Source organism: Nomascus leucogenys, chromosome 2, assembly GCF_006542625.1.
Source record: "Nomascus leucogenys isolate Asia chromosome 2, Asia_NLE_v1, whole genome shotgun sequence".
NCBI classification, from domain to species: Eukaryota; Metazoa; Chordata; class Mammalia; order Primates; family Hylobatidae; genus Nomascus; species Nomascus leucogenys.
Genome location: NC_044382.1, coordinates 84,925,216 through 84,943,575, shown reverse-complemented (window position 1 = coordinate 84,943,575; position 18,360 = coordinate 84,925,216). Strand labels below are relative to the sequence as shown.

The 18,360-nt window shown below is 44.0% G+C and overlaps 1 protein-coding gene across 2 annotated transcripts in view; it reads left to right on the top strand.

The window, feature by feature from the left end:
* IQCK (IQ motif containing K) overlaps positions 1-18,360 on the top strand; it is a 138,848-nt gene that overhangs the window by 14,534 nt on the left and 105,954 nt on the right. The window contains exon 4 of one of the 2 annotated variants that reach the window (XM_004087395.3): positions 726-823. The exons of the other annotated variant lie outside the window; for it this stretch is intronic. Coding sequence (XP_004087443.1) covers positions 726-823 — 98 coding nt within the window. The remainder of the gene's footprint in view (positions 1-725; positions 824-18,360) is intronic. 2 annotated transcript variants of the gene reach the window in all.

Here is an 18,360-nt window from a genome sequence, read left to right as displayed (position 1 = left end):
AAATTAGCTGGGCATGGTGGCAGATACTTGCAGTCCCAGCTACTTGGGGAGGCTAAGGTGGGAAGATTGCTTGAGCCTGAGAGGTCCAGGATGCAGTGAGCTATGATTGTGCCACTGCACTCCAGCCTGGGCGACAGAGTGAGACTCTGTCTCAAAAAAAAAAAAAAAAAGTAAAAACTAGAAGAAAGCATCATCATGCTTCCCTGCTTTGTGTGTGGAAGCAGGGGTGTATACTGCAGATCTGAGTCGTAGTTCCTTGGGCCCTCCCTGGTACCAGACCCTCTCCTACTGGTTTGTTCTGTGCCTTCTGCATGCCTTGGGCCTTGGCTAACGACTGCCTTTATTACCGTGACCGTAAGACCTTACCCATTATACTCTCACTCCCAATTCCTCTCTGCTCCCATTTCCTACCACACTCCCCTTGTTTTTGTCCCTCCGGCCACACTGGCCCCCTTGCTATTCCTGCTTTGGGGCCATAACAAGCTGGTGGACCTGGCCTTATGTAGGATACTTCCTACATCTTCACCAGACTATAGAGGCTCAGAGGGACATTTTAAGTTACTTTAGCGATACAGCCCAGCTCTGCAGTCTGGAACAAAATATAACATCTAAGATCATGTGATTGAATGGACAGTACCTTTTTCTGGCTGAAAAGTAAACATTTCTCCCAGATTAGCTTGGGCCACTGGGGATTTGCAGGGGAAATTTTTGTTTGTTTGTTTTAGGTTCTCCCAAAGAATATTTGGAAACTTTCATCTTTCCTGTTCTGCTTCCCGGAATGGCTAGCCTGCTTCACCAAGCGAAGAAAGAAAAATGTTTTGAGGTCAGTTGTTTGGCAGGATTTCTTTATTTTAAGATTCTCAATAATTCATTATTATCAGATGATAGCTCATTGTCTTGGTACCATCAAGTTGTTCTCCAGATGACCTCTTCGGGAGGGAAAGCCTGTGTTTGGGGTCACTTACCCAGTTCCAGCCACACCATCTAGTTGTGCACATACTTGCGCTGCCATCTGTCTGGCCACTTGGACTCCAGAGAGCTTTTCCGCCTTGCTTGGCCTCCTGCCTGCCCTTCTCCTGTGCAGTTTGGCATCCACCAGGTTTCTTGGGTCTTCAGCTTCTGTTTATTACATGCACTGATTAAAGCTCTCCTTGGCCAGGCACAGTGGCTTATGCCTATAATCCCAGCACTTTGGGAAGCTGAGGTGGGAGGATCACTTGATGCCAGGAGCTCTGGATCACTGGGCAACATAGTGAGACCTCCATCTCTAAAAAAATTTTTTTAAAAAAAATTAGCTAGGTATGGTGGTGCATACCTATAGTCTCAGCTACTCAAGAGGCTGAGGCAGGAAGATCCCTTGAGGCCCGAAGTTTGAGTTTGCAGTGATCCATGATCACGCCACTGCACTCCAGTCTGGGCAATAGCGAGACCCCCCGGCTCAAAAAAAAAGTCCCACAAAACTCTGCTTACTTCCTACTTGGCTCTGGATTGATTGTTCCCCCTGGCATCTCTCTACTCCATGCCAGCTGTCATGAATGTAAACTGCTTGCAGAGAGTCTTGGAACACAGTAAGTGCTCAGTAAATAACAGTTAACATTGCACTGCAGAGAATCAACTTCTCTGCAGGGAAGTTTTAGTTTAGTATCTTTTTTCTTTTTGAGACAGGGTCTTGCTCTGTTTTCAGGCTGGGGTGCAGTGGCATAATCATGGCACACTGCAGCCTCAACCCCCAGGGCTCAGTTGATCCTCCCACCTCAGCTTCCTGAGCAGCTGGGACTACAGGTAGGCACCACCACTCCTGGCTAATTTTTTTTTTTTTTGTAGATACTGGGCAAAAACTTGGTAAACTCAGTACAAACCGAGTTCTGATGCTGGCCTACGCCCACGTGGATACCCTTAGAGTTTCCCTCTTTTCCGTAGTTCACTGGATACTTTGGGTGTATGTGTTCCCTGCACAGTTTTGAATTCTAGAATTTTGGATGATCTGGATGAAGAGAGTAAAATTACAACATTTATTATTGACCAGGCACTCACTCTGTGCCAGGCACTTTGCTGAGTGCTGCATCTTCCATTATTGCAGTTGCTCTCCCCAGCCATGTGAGCTTCCTTCTATTATTATTATCTGCACTCTGCAGAGGAGAAAATGTAGGGACACAGAGGCCTGAAACATGATCAAGGGCGAATGGCAGAGTTAGGAGTCAAATCCAGATTAAATGATTCAAAATGATACTAAAGGCCGGGCACAGTGGCTCATGCCCATAATCCCAGCACTTTGGGAGGCCAAGGCAGAAGGATGGTCTGAGCCCAGGAGTTCGAAACCAGTCTGGGCAACAAAGTGAGACCCAATATTTACAAAAAAAAAATTAGCCAGGCATGGTGGTGCATACCTGTAGTCCCAGCTGCTCATGGGGCTGAGGTGGGAGGATCAACTGAGCCCTGGAGGTTGAGGCTGCAGTGTGCCATGATCATGCCACTGCACCCCAGCCTGGAAACAGAGCAAGACCCTGTCTCAAAATGAAAAAAAAAGATACTAAAAAAGTAATTACGGTGTAAACCCCAATCAATGAGTTTGACACATCCTGGGTCTATAAAATTATCCATAGTTAATGATATCACCCAACTAGTTGCCCTTCAGCACAGGGTCCCCATCTGAGAACTGCCTACTGCCGTGCTGGTACTTCTATGTACTGAGGAAATAAGGTTTTCCCATGTTCTAGCAAATACCCGATGTTTCCTCAGCAATGCCTTGACAGTATCCTGCCCCACTTGCCTCTTAATCACTCCGTATTATACCTCCCCCTAATTGCCTGCCACTTAATCTGCTCAGCATAACATTCCTTTGACAGGCCTCACCATGACAGTTGTGTCTTTACTTGAGGCAGAAATGGATGATGAGACATTGATCAGAATTTGGGTAGCACGCTTAGAAAGGAAGAATTTGGGATACACCTCTGGGCCGTGGTTCACCATTTGACAACAGTGGATCCACATAATGAAGTCACTAGCCCTCAGCCTAGCTTTCAAGGCTCTGCCTAGTTCATTTGTTCAATGGTTCCTTCCTTCCTTCCTCCCTCTGTCCCTCCCCCGCAGTGCTCCCCTTCCCGATGGTACCCTCCACCCAAGCAGAACCACTTGAGTTCGCTCCACCAGCCCCCACCTCACGGCCTCTGTGCATCTGCTCCTGCTTTTTTTAGAAAAAAATCCCTGAGCTCCTCTTCTCTGCATATTTAACTTCTACTTGTTTTTCCAAACTCAGCTCCATAACTTCTCTCTCAAGCTTCCAGTTCCCTGCTGGGCTCAAACTAGAAGTAATTGATCCCAACTCTCAGATTTCAGAGTATTTCATCTGTTCCTCATTTTATGGCAAATTAAGACATCCTTAATTAAGACATTCTTAGCCCACATATACTTAATTTTATGCATGTCTGTCTCCCCCCGTATTTTAAGTTCCTTGAGGACAGATTCTCTGATTTATTTTTATATCTCTAGTCAATGCTACCCAATGCCTAGCACATGGTGAACATAGAGTTGGCCCTTGATAAATATTAAATCAGTGAGTGCATGATTATACACCAGGGAATGTCACTATTACTATGTCCTTGACCAAAACCCAGCTTCCTTCTATCTGGGAAGGCTGTTCTGTTGGACTCATCCCTGGAGAAATTCCCTGGAGGGGTGAGGGAAGAAGATATGCACCTATCTCATGAGTTTAGTTGATGGGGGAGAACAGTGGGGGACAAATGGCACAGTCTGACCCCCCCATATATTAATTATGCAAGTAATTAGTAAATTGGGCCTTGATTTATAGCGTAGCAGTTAAGAGCAACACTTGAGTCAAAGTTACCTGATTTTGAAGTCCACCTCCATCCCAACTGGCAGCCCAGCCCAGGACAAGTCATTTCATCTTTCTGAGCCATTATCACTTCCTTCCATGTAAAATGAGGCTGATCATAGCACCTGCTCATGGGATTATTATGCTGATGAAATGAGGTAACTCATGTAAAGTGCTTAGGCCAGTCCCTGGAACCTAGGAAGAACTCAGTACATGTTAACTTATCTCAGTGATACAGTGGTACAGGTACTTCCCAGATAGGGTGGGTTACACCTGCTACCTGAGTGGTGTCACTCTTGTTCCTTGGCCTTCTAGAGTCCTTATTCAGGACTTGGTCCCAGTTCCCAGAAAAACCATCCAATTCCACAGTGATCTTGCAAGGAGGGTTTGTTTTATGGGTCCTCTCATGGGAAGGTGGGGAAGAGGGTTGTGTTGGCACTTATCAAGCAATACTTCATTAATCCTCTCTGGAAGCATTTCTGACCCTCCAGGAACCCCCTCCCCATGCTCACTCTGCAGACCCCTTTTGGATCCTGAACAATTCAGCTGTGGCTCTCAGCTTGCATGGCCCACTCAGCAAGGCCAAGCCCAGCATGCAGCTTTCCCTTCTCTCTTAAATGCAATTCAGCCATCATGTAGCCCTTGCAGGTGGAACTGGGGGTGGGGGCTTCACATCTCTCACCCCAACAAAGACGCAGTTGTAAGGTTTTCCTCATATTGCTTTGTCAGAAATCCTAGTTTTGACACATAGGCCTGGTGAATTCAAATCTGGGGACCTCACTCCCCACTCTTTCTCCTGACGTGCTACTACAGACATGGTTGTCATATTGAACCTGGGAAGACCACAATGATCAGATCCCTTATTTTCACTAACAAGAGAGGGCACTCTGCTGATGAGAACTGTAAACAAAAAAGCAGGTAAAATAAAGTCAATGATTCAGGTACTGATGATTAAATCCAAGTAATTGCTCTCCTGTCACCTGTGGTTTGACTACTGCTATGATAATCATCAGAAATTGTATCAAAAGTCAGAGAAGGCCCGGTGTGGTGGCTCATGCCTATAATCCCAGCACCTTGGGAGGTTGAGGCGTCTAGATCACTGGAGCTTAGGAATTTGAGACCACCCTGGGAAACATGCCAAAACCCCATCTCTACAAAAAATATGAAAATTAGCTGGGCATGGTGGCACATGCCTGTGGTTCCAGTTACTTGGGAGGCTGAGGTGGGAGAATCACTTGAACCCTGGAAGTTGAGTCTGCAGTGAGCCATGATGGCGCCACTGCATTCCAGCTTGGGTGACAGAGCGAGACTTTGTTTCAAAAAAAAAGTCAGAGGAGCCCTCTCATTGATTTATTGCCCATTGTGCGTCAGCACTGGCTTCCTATGCACCACCTTGTTTCACCCTTACAATAACCTTCTGAACCAGATCCTCTTTTTGATCACCTCCCTTTTACCAAGGATGGCCCTGGGACGCAGAGAAGTTGAGCATTACTCAAGGTCATCTAGTAAGTAACAAACAGCACACATCTCCAACCAAGGCCCAGATGATCCTGAAGCCTGGGTTTCCATCCCTCCTAGTAAATGGGAGTTGGAGGCTGTCCTCAAAATAGCTCCCAGAGATACTGATTTTTTTTCATTCATAGCTATTTTCTGAAGAACAGACTGCTTACTTGCCTTCGGTTATCAAATTTAAACTGCTTCTAATTCTCTTCTGTTTTTTCATTTGCTCACTTGGCTTTTCCTGACAATTTAATTCTTGTCCACTACTCATTACTGACCTTCCCCAATCATCTGTGTTTCGACTACTGCTATGATAATCATCAGAAATTGTATCAGATTGTGGTGTGATACAGTTGGTAGGTATCCTGTGGTGTTAAACAGTTGCAAGGTGTGGCTGAGTGGAAGGGGAGTGAGGCTGGGCTGAAGAGTGTTCCCAGAGCAGACCTTCAGCCTGGCCATACCATTGTTAGATGGCTTTGTCTCTCTGCCTTCTGTTCTGCTGCTAAGTGAGAAAGAGCACCTCACGAGTCACATTTCAGCAATTGTATCACTTTTTCCTATCTTGCTGTTGACCAAAGTATATTCAGTGCACTGTGTCTTTTATTCAGTTGAACAAAGGATGGAATATAATGATCAAACAATGAAGTGAGCACAGTGAAATAACCTTTGTTTTCGTACATGTAAAGAACATCTGGCTGGGCGCGGTGGCTCATGCCTGTAATGCCAGCCCTTTGGGAGGCTGAGGCATGTGGATCACGCAGTCAGGAGTTTGAGACCAGCCTGGCCAACATGGTGAAACCCCATCTGTACTAAAAATACAAAAATAAGCGGGTCGTGGTGGCAGGTGCCTGTAGTCCCAGCTACTCGGGAGGCTGAAGCAGGAGAATGGCTTGAATCCGGGAGGCAGAGGTTGCAGTGAGCCAAGATCGCACCACTGCACTCCAGCCTGGGCAACAGAGTTCCTACTATGTTCCAAAAAAACAAAGAATATCTACAAGCAGGATGAAGCAGGATGAGTCGCCCGTGTTTAGTTCTGTTCAACAAACATTCATTAAGCCCTGCTGTGTACTGATCATGAGGCCAGACCCCAGGGCACACTGAGGGGACAAGAAGACATGGTCCTGTCCTAGAGGAGCCATAATGATGAACTAAAGTTTTTATTTTTCTTCCCCTTGTGTCTGTTTTTTTCACTCCTCTGAAATAAGAATGAATAAGGAGAAATGGCTACAGTGGATCTGTAGCTGGAGATTCATTTCTAGACCTTGGTGCATGTATATTCCATTGTGCAACCTTTATTCTAATTTGCTTGGCCATTATTCTTCTAATTTATACCCTTTCAGAGGGCACAGAAATCAGCTAAAAGGGCAGTAATTAAGATTTTACGTGAAGGTTGCATATCTAATATTTGCCCATAAATAATTTTGTAACAAGGAGGCTAGAAACAGTTTCCAGCCTCTAAGCAGTGATAAAATGCTTTGGAAGAACCAGATAAATTTCTAATTGTATTAGAGATTAATGAGGCATCCTTGTGCCAGCTCATATTTCATCATTGACATCCTACAGATGAGCTACTCCTGAGACTAAATGAAAACAGTCCAGATGTCAAATGCTCCAAGGTGCTTGAACAGAGCATTAAATTTTATAATGAATGATAAAGGAATGTAGAAAATGTGGGTTGTTAAAACTGTTCATGTGTGGCCAGGCATGGTGGTACATGCCTGTAATACCACCACTTAGAGAGGCCGAGGCGGGAGGATTGCTTGAGCCCAGAAGTTCGAGACCAGCCTGGGCAACATGGTGAAATCCTGTCTCTACTAAAAATACCAAAATTAGCCAGGTGTGATTGCAGGCACCTGTAATTTCAGCTACTTGGGAGGCTGAGGCAGGAGACTTGCTTGAACCTGGGAGGCAGAGGTTGCAGTGAGCCGAGATCTCACCACTGCAGTCCAGCCTGGGTGACAGAGAGAGACTGAGTCTCAAAAACAACAACAAACCTGTTCACTTGTAAGAGTGGAGAAGCTTGAAAGGCAGGCACACGGGAGTTCAAAATCCTGCTAGACTGCTTCCTTGCAGCATGGCCCTAAGTAATCCGTGAGCCTCAGTTTCCTCAACTATTAAAAGGACAGCAGACCTGCTCTTGTCATTGGGCGGAAGAGGGGAAGTAGTGAATGATACTCCCAGACCCAAGGAATGTTAACTTCTTCCTCCTCTGCTTCTCACGCTTTGCCAGGAAATTCAGTATTTTGAATGCCACAAATATGCAAGGTGGGTAAATTACTATTAACTGTCTTCATTTCCTGACTTAGGGTTTTTTAATTAAATCGGATTCCCTCCATGTTCCCCCCCAGTCATGTAGTCTTTTGTGGGTTATTTTCGAAGGCTTAAAAATCACATTAGTGCCATTTCAACATTTGTCAGACCCAAGTGGAACTCCCCTTATCCTGATCTGCACAACAGATTCACATTTTCTTGATTCAGCTGTTCCTTACATCCTGTCATTGGGAATAGATGCTTAAACTGAATGATGACTGGCCTCCAACCAAAATTACATAACAGGGGCATTTTTATCTGTCACCCACAACTGAACTTGCATCCAAATGGCTCTTACACAGCAGTGTAATTCATTGTTTATTGGGGCCATTCAAATTATATCTTGAAATAGCATTTATAATAAGTTGCTCAAAAATACTTGCAGATCTGCATTTTGCCCTTAAACTGCTGATGTCTAGTTATTTATGCTTGACTTCATTATTTTTCTGTGTTTTTTTTTTCTATGACATAGCCTCCACAGTGCCTGGAACATAGTAGGAACTCAATGAGTATTTATTGGATAAATGAATGAATATGGATTCTCAAAAGTTGGGGCTGGCCAGATGCGGTGGCTCATGCCTGTAATCCCAGCACTTTGGGAGGCCGAGGCGGGTGGATCACTTGAGGTGAGGAGTTCAAGGCCACCCTGGCCAACATGGCAAAACCCTGTCTCTACTAAGAATACAAAAAAATTAGTTGGGCGTGGTGGCACGTGCCTGTAATTCCAGCTACTCGGGAGGCTGAGGCAGGAGAATCACTTGAACCCAGGTTGCAAAGGTTGCAGCGAGCTGAGATCACACCACTGCACTCCAGCCTGGGTGACAGAGTGAGATTCTGTCTCAAAAAAATAAATAAATAAATAAAAGTCAGGGCCTACTTTTAAGATAGTAATTAAGCTACACGAGCACTCTGTGGAGGTCTGTGACCTTTATCCAGTTTGTTGTAGCTATTACACACAGGAGGTAATTTATTAACTATACCTGCAGTGTCTGGATCTACTGCCTCTGGAGGGAGGTAGACAATGGGAGACTGCCTAAGTCTGCTAGGCTCCCTGGAGCTGGAGCTGGGCAAGGAGCAAATCCCCTCAAATTGAAGGAGCCTCATTCATAGACAATGGAGAGCCAGAGGGTAGAGCAAGAGGCTAGGATTCAAGAATAGTAGTTGCCAGCACTTGTTGAGCCTTGCTTTGTGCCAGATGTCATTCTAAGCACTTTACCTGCAGTCACTCATTTAATCCTCCCAATAATCTTTGGAGGTGGATGCTATTATCATCATTTTACGGATCAGGGCTGTACAGCACCAGGGCTAACCAAGAAGCTCAAGCTCACAGCTAGAAAGTGGTAGAGCCAAGACTCAAACCAAGAATGGTTCCAGAGTCTAAGAGTTTGACCACTGCTCCACTCTGATGGTCAGTCTCACAGCTTGCTGAAAGCAGAGGTCAGATTCTGACATGAAAGATGGGTCTGGCGGGGCGCGGTGGCTCATGCCTGTAATCCCAGCACTTTGGGAGGCTGAGACCGGCAGATCACGAGGTCAGGAGATCGAGACCATCCTGGCTAATACAGTGAAACCCTGTCTCTACTAAAAATACAAAAAAATTAGCTGGGCGCAGTGGCAGGCCCCTGTAGTCCCAGCTATTCGGGAGGCTGAGGCAGGAAAGTGGCGTGAACCCAGGAGGCGGAGCTTGCAGTGAGCCGACATTGCGCCACTGCACTCCAGCCTGGGCGAGAGAGCCAGACTCCGTCTCAAAAAAAAAAAAAAAAAGAAAAGAAAAATGGGTCTGGAGGCTGTGGAGAAGAGGAGTGAGAAGTTAGCAAGCCTTTTATTTAGGTTGTCTTGCCAGTACCATGAAACTCCAAGGAAGACTGGGGGAACAGAGCAGACAGAGAAACAGCAAGAGCTGGCACCTAATTGCTATGCCATAGAGCATTTGGCCAATTACACACACATCTGTTGTGTGATGTGTGGTGTGTGTGGGTGTGTGTATAGGTGTAGGTGTGTCTGCACACATGAATTGAGGCATTGTACGGTACTTGGTTCAGCAATTCCATGATTCCAGCCTCTGGAATCAGGCAGACCCTTTCAACCCAGGCCTGTTCCCCAAAAGCTATGCAAGCTTGATTATTTTGATTTTGAGTCACTCATCTTCTGATTCTTTTATATATATACATATATATAAATTTTAAATATTACGAATTTAATATAGTTTCTAACCAGTTTGTTCCTGCTTAGTTTGTTTTTTCTTCTTATCTCTAAGCACACAAATAGTATATTTTTTCATTTTAAAAATTATTTTCATTTTTGTTTTTAGAGATGGGGTCTCACTGTGTTGCCCAGGCTGGTCTCAAACTCCTGAGCTCAAGTGGTCCTCCTGCCTTGGTTTCCCAAAGTCCTGGGATTACAGGGATAAGCCAGTGCACCTGGCCCATCTTTAGATATTTAACTGTATTTTAAATGCTCAGTATAATATTCAGCATATTTAATAGGCAGGTATTTCTCTAATCCTTAATTTTTGGTGGAGATTACAATTGGGAGAATAAACCTTAAGCACATGATTTCCATGAATTATCTCAGCCTGAGAGTTAGATCAAGACCTGCGCATTTCATGATATGAATTTAACAAGTGAAATAGATTTATTTAACCCTTTCTCAAAGGGTCGTTTTCAATCATGTAAAACAAGTAATTGAGATTTTTTTAAGTGGCATCTATATGGCATTACAGTGACAATCTACAAATAAAGCCAATGGCCTTCTAGTTTTGCTGTGAAATTAGCTGGGTGCTAGCAGTATTTTATATTGTGTTAAACAAATATACTCTGTGAAAGATAAATAACGGAAAATGATTGCTTTGTACAAATAGCTGGTGGAAGTACATCTGTGGCCAACAATAGATATTGTACAGACATTTCCTGTGTGTATAGCGATTTATGCAGCCATGTATACAACAAGCCAAAGGTAACAGAATGCAGATAATAGTATCTAAATTCATTAGCCAATAAGTGAAGAATCACATGGAAGATGGGGAATAGATGAAAGTTTGGACCCTTTGCTCTCCTATATTTAATATTCCAATATTTTGGGTAATTAAAAAATTTCAAAAGAAGCACGAGTTACCTTTGTAATCAGGAAAAATAAAAGTTAATGATAAGTAACATTTTCAAGTCCTTATATTTGACCCTGCTGCCTCATCTACGTTATTTTCTTTCTCTCTTTCCCTTTCACTGACGCACTCAGTGAATCACCTCACCTACATCTTTTTACCATTCATTCTTTAATGTGACACTCTGGCATCTAAATGCTCACTATGTCTGGTACAACTCAAGTTTACCAATGACCCAGTACTGCCAAATTCTGTGACCTATTCCAGGGACAAAAAGGAGGCCAGTATGTTTGGGGCAGAGTAAGCAAAAGAGAGGGGAGGTGAGTTTGACAGGGTCAGCCCCGCAGCGGCTGTAACATCACATGGGCCAGTAAAGAAAGTGGGTTTTATTTTAAAAGCAGTTGGAAATAATTAGAACTGTGACTCAACCCTACTGGGCCTAGTGCTCCCTTGTCATAGCATTGTATAGTGTGCTGCTTGCTATCCTGAAATGAAATGCTTAGATGATATGATATAACCTATTTATCAGTTACCTGATTGCTGTGTTGTACAATAAACTACCTGAAAACTTTATGGCTTAAAATAACGATATATTATTTCTCATGACTCTGGGCCGACAACTGGGCAGTTCTGCCGCTCTCTCCTGGGGTCACTCATGTGACTGCATTCGGCTGGTAACTGGGCTGGGTTGGAACGTCCAATTCTATCTCACTCGTGTGTCTGGGGCCCTGGTGCTGCCTGCTAGCTGGGGCACTTTGGTTCCCCTTCGTGGGGCCTCTCAACCTCCAGCAGGCCAGACGAGCTCCTTTACAGCATGGTGGTCTCCAGCAGCTTTCCAAGAGGGTAAAAGCAAAAGTGCAAAGCCAAGACCTTCTGGAACATGACTTCCACCAAGTTCTGTACTAAAAATACTAAGAATTAGCTGGGCATGTTGGCATGCGCCTGTAATCCCAGCTACTCAGGAGGCTGAGGCACGAGAATCGCTTGAACCTGGGAGGCAGGGTTGCAGTGAGCAGAGATCCAGCTGGGGGGACAGAGTGAGACTCTGTCTCAAAAAAAAAAAAAAAAAAAAAGAGTCTGGCTTCATTTCTTTTTTTTTCTTTTAATTTTTGTGGGTACATGGTAGGTATATATATTGGGTGCATGAGATGTTTTGCTACAGGCATGCAATGTGAAGTATCATGGAGAATGGGGTTTCCATCCCCTAAGTAACTTTGTGTTACAAACAATCCAATTGCATACACTCTTTTACTTATTTTAAGATGTACACTTAAGTTTTTATTGACTGTAGTCACCCTGTTGTGCTATCAAATAGTAGGTCTTAGTTGTTGCCATTAACCATCCCCAACCTGACATTCATTCCTACTGTGTCTCATGATGATAAGGCTGTGGGTGCTGAAAATATTTCCCATTGTGACTCTTAGAATTGCTGTCAGGTCTAGTTTGTAAGCCACGCAAGAAAATCTTATTATAACTTTATAGTCAAGTTTCTTTTCTTTTTTATTTGTAACAAAAGAGCATTGATCACTTCATTTCCCAAACTTGGCTACGAGTTGCTTTTGTTTCTAAAAATCAAAGTGATCCTCAAAGGACAAGGCTTTGAAAAGAAAGTCAGCAGGGTCTGACCAGAGGGTGACCCCATGGTTCTTTTACAAAATGAAGGGCAGTGGCTTTGTGGCAGGATTTTCCTTCTCTGGTCTGAAGCTTTGTCCTCTGGCTTTGAGGGGCATGGCTTTATGCCAGATGGCTGTGGTAGCAGTCTTGACTAACTGCCAGATAGGGGGAACATTATCATTTGGCCATAAATTGCATTTCGATTATTATGTACTTTATCAGTTAACTTTTTGCCATATAACAAACTACCTCAAAAGTTAGTGGCTTAAAATTACGAGCATTGGTCAGGCATCATGGCTTATGGCTGTAATCCCAGCAATTTAAGAGGCCAAGGCAGAAGGATCATTGAGCTCAGGAGTTCAAGACCAGCTTGGGCAACATAGCAAGACCCCTATCTTTGCCAACAAAAAATCATAACCATATATTTAGCTCCCTTTTCTGCAAGTTAGCAACTTGGGCTAGATTTAGCTGGGAGTTTCTTCTGGCCTTGGCTGGGTTCATTTATGTGTCTTTGGCAGCTACTGGATAGGCTAGATGCTGGCTGGTCTGGGATGGCCTCAGCTGGGATGAGCTGTTCCATGTGGTCTCTCATCCTGGATCAGATTAACCCTAGATTGTTCATATGGCAGCCAGGCAGGGTTGCTTCAATTCAATTAGACACGTCAAGGCCTCTTGAGCCTGAGGCTTGGAACTGACATAGTGTCACTTTTACATGTTAGATTGGCCAAAGCAAGTCACAAGGCCAGCCCAGATCCAAAGAGTTAGGAAATAGATTCCTTTTTTTTTTTTTTTTTAAGTAAACGTATGGGGTATAAATTCAATTTCATTACATGCATAGATTGCATAGTGGCCAAGTCAGGGCTTTAGGGTATCTATCACCCAAATAACACACATTGTACCCAATAAGTAGTTTGTCGTCATCACCCTCCTCCCACCCCTTCACCCTTCCGAGTCTTCATTGTCTGTCATTCCACTCTCTCCATCTGTGTATATACAGGTTTTAGCACCCACTTATGAGTAAGAACATGCGATATTTGACTTTTTGTGTCTGGCTTGTTTCACTTAAGATAATGCCCCCCAGTTCCATCCATGTTGCTGCAAAATACATGAGTTTGTTCCCTTTTATAGATTCCACTTCTTGATGGGAAGAGCTGTAAAGTCACACTGCAAAGTGCAGATACAGGAAGGGTGGAGAATGGTGGCCCTTTTTGCAACTTACCATATACACTGCATTAGAAATAATATGGACCGGGTCACAGATGGCAGCTGTGACTGCTGGCTCCAGCCTGGTGACTTCAGGCAATATTAAATGAGCTAATGTGTGAAGGGCCTTGTTCTGGAGTTCAACCATCTGGGCTCAAATTCTTTTTTTTTTTTTGAGACAGAGTCTTACTCTGTTGCCCAGGCTGGAGTGCAGTGGTGTGATCGCAGCTCACTGCAACCTCCACCTCCCAGGTTCAAGCAATTCTGGTGCCTCAGCCTCCCGAATAGCTGGGATTACAGGTGTGCACCACCAGTCCCAGCTATTTTTTGTGTTTTTAGTAGAGACAGGGTTTCACCATGTTGGCCAGGCTAGTCTGAAACTCCTGAATTTAGGTGATCCGCCCACCTCTGCCTCCCAAAGTGCTGGAATTACAGGCATGAGACACCGAACCCAGCTAAATTCTTATCCTTCCATTTACTAGTAAGTGACTTTGGGCAAGGTATTTAGCATCTCTGTGCCCCTATTTTCTGATCTGTAAAACATGAATTATAGGTAGTACATCGTAGTAATATGTCCTCGTTGTGAGGATAAATGAGTTAAGTAAAACTTAAGAGTGTCTGGCATATAGACAGCACTCAATACACATTAACTGTTGTTAATCCTATTAGCGTTTCTCTTGGAAAACAGCCAACCTGTAAAGGAGTGCTATTCCCCATGGCCTCTTCTGGTTGACCAATTGTTACATGAGTGAATGGAGGGTGTAATTCTCTTACTGCATTCTGGACATTACAGATAGATGGCCAAGGATGGACTCTCCTTGTCATTCTGAAAATACTAGTACCTTTTTAAAATGATAGGTATTAGTAAAAATCAAAACATAACTCTTAGAAATAATGATGAGCTTAGAATCTGAGAATGTAATATAAAGACACCTCCCAGAATTAAGCAACTGCTAGAATCACAGCCTGTAATGGAAAAAAACAAAACAAAACAAACAAAAAAAAACCAGCCCTACAAGTATTCCAGCCTTCTCTTGAGAATTTATGTCTAAAGAAGGAAGCCATTTTTTAAAAGAATGAAAATTAGGTTTTTTTGAAAACATTATCTTAAATCATTGACTTTCTTGGTTGTTTAGAGAACTGCATTTCTCCTGCTACATTTTAGGAACAGGAAAAGCCAGGTCATAAACTAGTCCCAGATCCAAAAGATGTTTCAATTGTTAACCCCTTAGAATCATAAAGGGTTATCCAGGAAATAGAGAAGAGAGACGAAACAGAGCTTTCTTAAAATCAGACTTCAGTGTCAGAAATCAAGTACTATGGATGTTTCCATGACTCCTTATGAAAGATCGTCTGTCAGTTATTCATAACTTTACGAAGCTAACGCCTTCCAACTACACAGGTCAGCTACCTGTTTTTGTAAATGAAATTTCATTGGAACACAGCTACGCCTGTTCCTCTACCTATTGTCTGTAATAGCTTTTGCACTACAATGGCAGAGTTGAATATTTGTGACACGAGCCTATGTTTACTATCTGACCCTTTAAGAAAAAGTTTGGCCGGGCATGGTGGCTCACATGTATAACCTCAGGACTTTAGGAGGCTGAGGCAGGAGCATCACCTGAGCCCAGGAATTCAAGACCAGCTTGGGCAACATGGTGAAACCCTGTCTCTACAAAAATTAAATTTACACAATTTGCTGGGCACCATGGTGTGCGCCTGTAGTCCCGGGTACTCAGAAGGGTAAGGTGGGAGAATCCATTGAGCTTGGGAGGTTGAGGCTGCAGTGAGCTATGATTGCAGCACTGCATCCCAGCCTGGGCAACGGGTGAAATCCTGTTTCAAAAGGGGGGAAAAAAAAAAAAGAAAAAGAAAAAGTGTGCCTATTCATGCTTTGAAGTCCTGGAGCTATCCATATTTTTATAGTCATAGCTGTTATGTGGGAGGCAGTCTAGTATAAAGGAAGCTGAATGATTAAGTAGTTATTGTTGTGTAGGAGGCACTACAGTGTAAGGGAAGCTTAATGATTTAGTATAGAATTTGGAGCCATTTTCACCTGAGTATAGGGCCTCATTCCACCTCTTTCTAGATGCGTGACCCAAGACCTTGCTAGTATTGTGACCTTGTAATTTTAATCTTTCTAAGCCTCAGTCTCTTCCTCTGTAAAACGTAAATAATAATAGTAATTGCTTCAGATAAGGGAGTTTATGATTTTTTTTTCTTTTGAGACGGAGTCTCGCTCCGTGGCCTAGGCTGGAGTGCAGTGGCATGATCCTGGCTCGCTGCAACCTCTGCCTCCCTGGTTCAAGGGATTCTTCTGCCTCAGCCTCCCAAGTAGCTAGGACTACAGGCGTGTGCCACCATGCCTGGCTAATTTTTGTATTTTTAGTAGAGACGGGGTTTCCCCATGTTGGCCAGGCTAGTCTTGAACTCCTGATCTCAAGTGATCTGTCCGCCTTGGCCTCCCAAAGTGCTGGGAGTACAGGATTGAACCATCGCTCCTGGCCTAAGTTAATGAGAATTTTGGTTTTTTGTTTTGTTTTGTTTTGTTTTTTTGAGATGGAGTCCTGCTCTGTCACCCAGGCTGGAGTGCAGTGGCATGATCTCGGTTCACTGCAACCTCCAACTCCTGGATTCAAGCAATTCTCCTATCTCAGCCTCCCAAGTAGCTGGGGCTATAGGTGTGTGCCACCATGCCCGGCTAATTTTTGTGTTTTTAGTAGAGACGGGGTTTCACCATGTTGACCAGGCTGGTCTCGAACTCCTGACCTCAAGTGATCCATCCAACTGGGCCTCCCAAAGTGCCGGGATTACAGACGTGAGCCACTGCACCCAGCCAAGAATTTAATAAGATAATGCATTTAAAGCATTCAGCTAAGTGCCTGGCACAGCTACAATGAAAGATAACAGTTGAATAACAACAAAATTAAATTGGAAAAAGTGGAAGTCTGAAAATGAGGACAGTCTGCGAGGAAGAGGTGGACTGGGACTGGCCATGTAGGGGGAGTTGAATGGTAGGGGTGGTGTCAGAAATGTGGAGGGCTGTGGCAGGTACGGTGATGAGGGTGGGGCTGCTGGAGTTAGATGGGCTTGAATCTGTCCTTCAGCTCTGCTAGCTCTGTGCTCCTAGGAAGTTCCCTGAAATGCTGTGAGCCTCGGTTTTCTTATCTGTTAAGTGGGGAAGTGATAATCATATTACCCACCTCACCAGGGCTGTGGGGAAGAATAAATGAGATGGGGTGTGTCAAGCACAGTAATGGGAGCCATCATTATTAAGAATTGTGCTTGGCCAAGCACAGTGGTTCACACGCATTATCCCAGCACTTTAGGAGGCCAACGTAGGTGGGTCACTTGAGACCAGGAATTGGAGACCAGCCTGGGCAACCCCATCTCTGCAAAAAATAGAAATTAGCCAGGCATAGTGCCATGTGCCTATAGTCCTAGCTACTCGGGAGGCTGAGGTGAGAGGATTGCTTGAGCCCGAGAGTTTGAGGCTGCAGTGAGCTATGATCACACCACTGCACTCCAGCGTGAGTGACAGAGCGAGACCCTGTCTCTAAAAAAGATAAATAAATAAAAATAAATTTTAAAATTATGTTTGAAGGAGGGAGGCAAATGTGAGCAAGTGCAAAGCCAGAAGAAAGAGAGATGAAGTCCAGGTATGCGATGAGAGAAAGAATAAATTCAGTTTTAGGCAGGAGTAGCGAGATGGATCAGGACAGGTATGTCATCAAGCCTCTGCCAGTAGCTTCCTTTAACACAGGGCTTGGCATGTCTTTTCCAAGCAGAGAGCAGGCCTTGAAGGGAGTGCTCCAGATCCCTTGGTTTCTCGGAGGCATGGCTTTGAAGCTAGGTGTGCAAATAATTTTGAGCCTGAGATCAAAATCTGTGGGAGTAGAGTTTGTACAAAGACTTGCCTTCTCCTTATTGAATCTGCATTGACGTTGACCTTTCTGATCTTCCGATTATAGTTATAGCTGCCTTCCTGAGTGCCCCTGGGCTGGCTACACTCTACAAGAGTTGGAAGGGGAAAAGGTTGTAAGGCAGGAAATCAACTGTGCAATTGTTAAAATAGAACTTAAACAGTGTTTTTAGACTGAAGTCTAGTTAAAAGGCCACAGTACCGTTCCTGCCCTACCGTGACCTGCATTGCATTCCACTGGAACAAATTAAGTCTGAGATGTGTAAATAGCATTATGAAGATTAAACGTTACAGTTAGGTTGATGTTCTTAAGGAATTCCATGACATTCAGCCCTGCCTTTGGATTAGCTTAATTGGAACACGAGCAATCAGAATTTAATTAGAATTTAATTGAACTGCTATATTAAACAGAGCTGGCTCAGTGGCTACGTTGCAAACTTCGCTTGGAAATTCTTTCTGATGCATCTCTGAAAATATTTTGAGCACTCAGAGTAAAGTTAATCATTTTTACTATAAGCATTTTTTGATAAAAGGCTTATATTGTTAGCAGTAAAAAGTAGTGGAAACTCAAATGAGTTTGTTTCAGCTGGGGAGTATTAAGTATGCAGAGCTAAGATTTCCTTATTTGCTGGAGTTAACTCTTTGAGGGCAGGTCCTGAACATGGCAGAAAACCCCATTCAAACTGCCCTAAGTAGAAAGGGATTGTTTTCTTTCTTTCTTTACATATTATTTATTTTTTGAGATAGGGTCTCACTCTGCTGCGCAGGCTGGAGTCAGAGCATAGCTCATTGCAGCCTCAATCTACCCCAGCTCTAACAATCCTCCCACCTCAGCCTCCTGAGTAGCTGGGACTATGGGCATACATGCCACCATGCCTG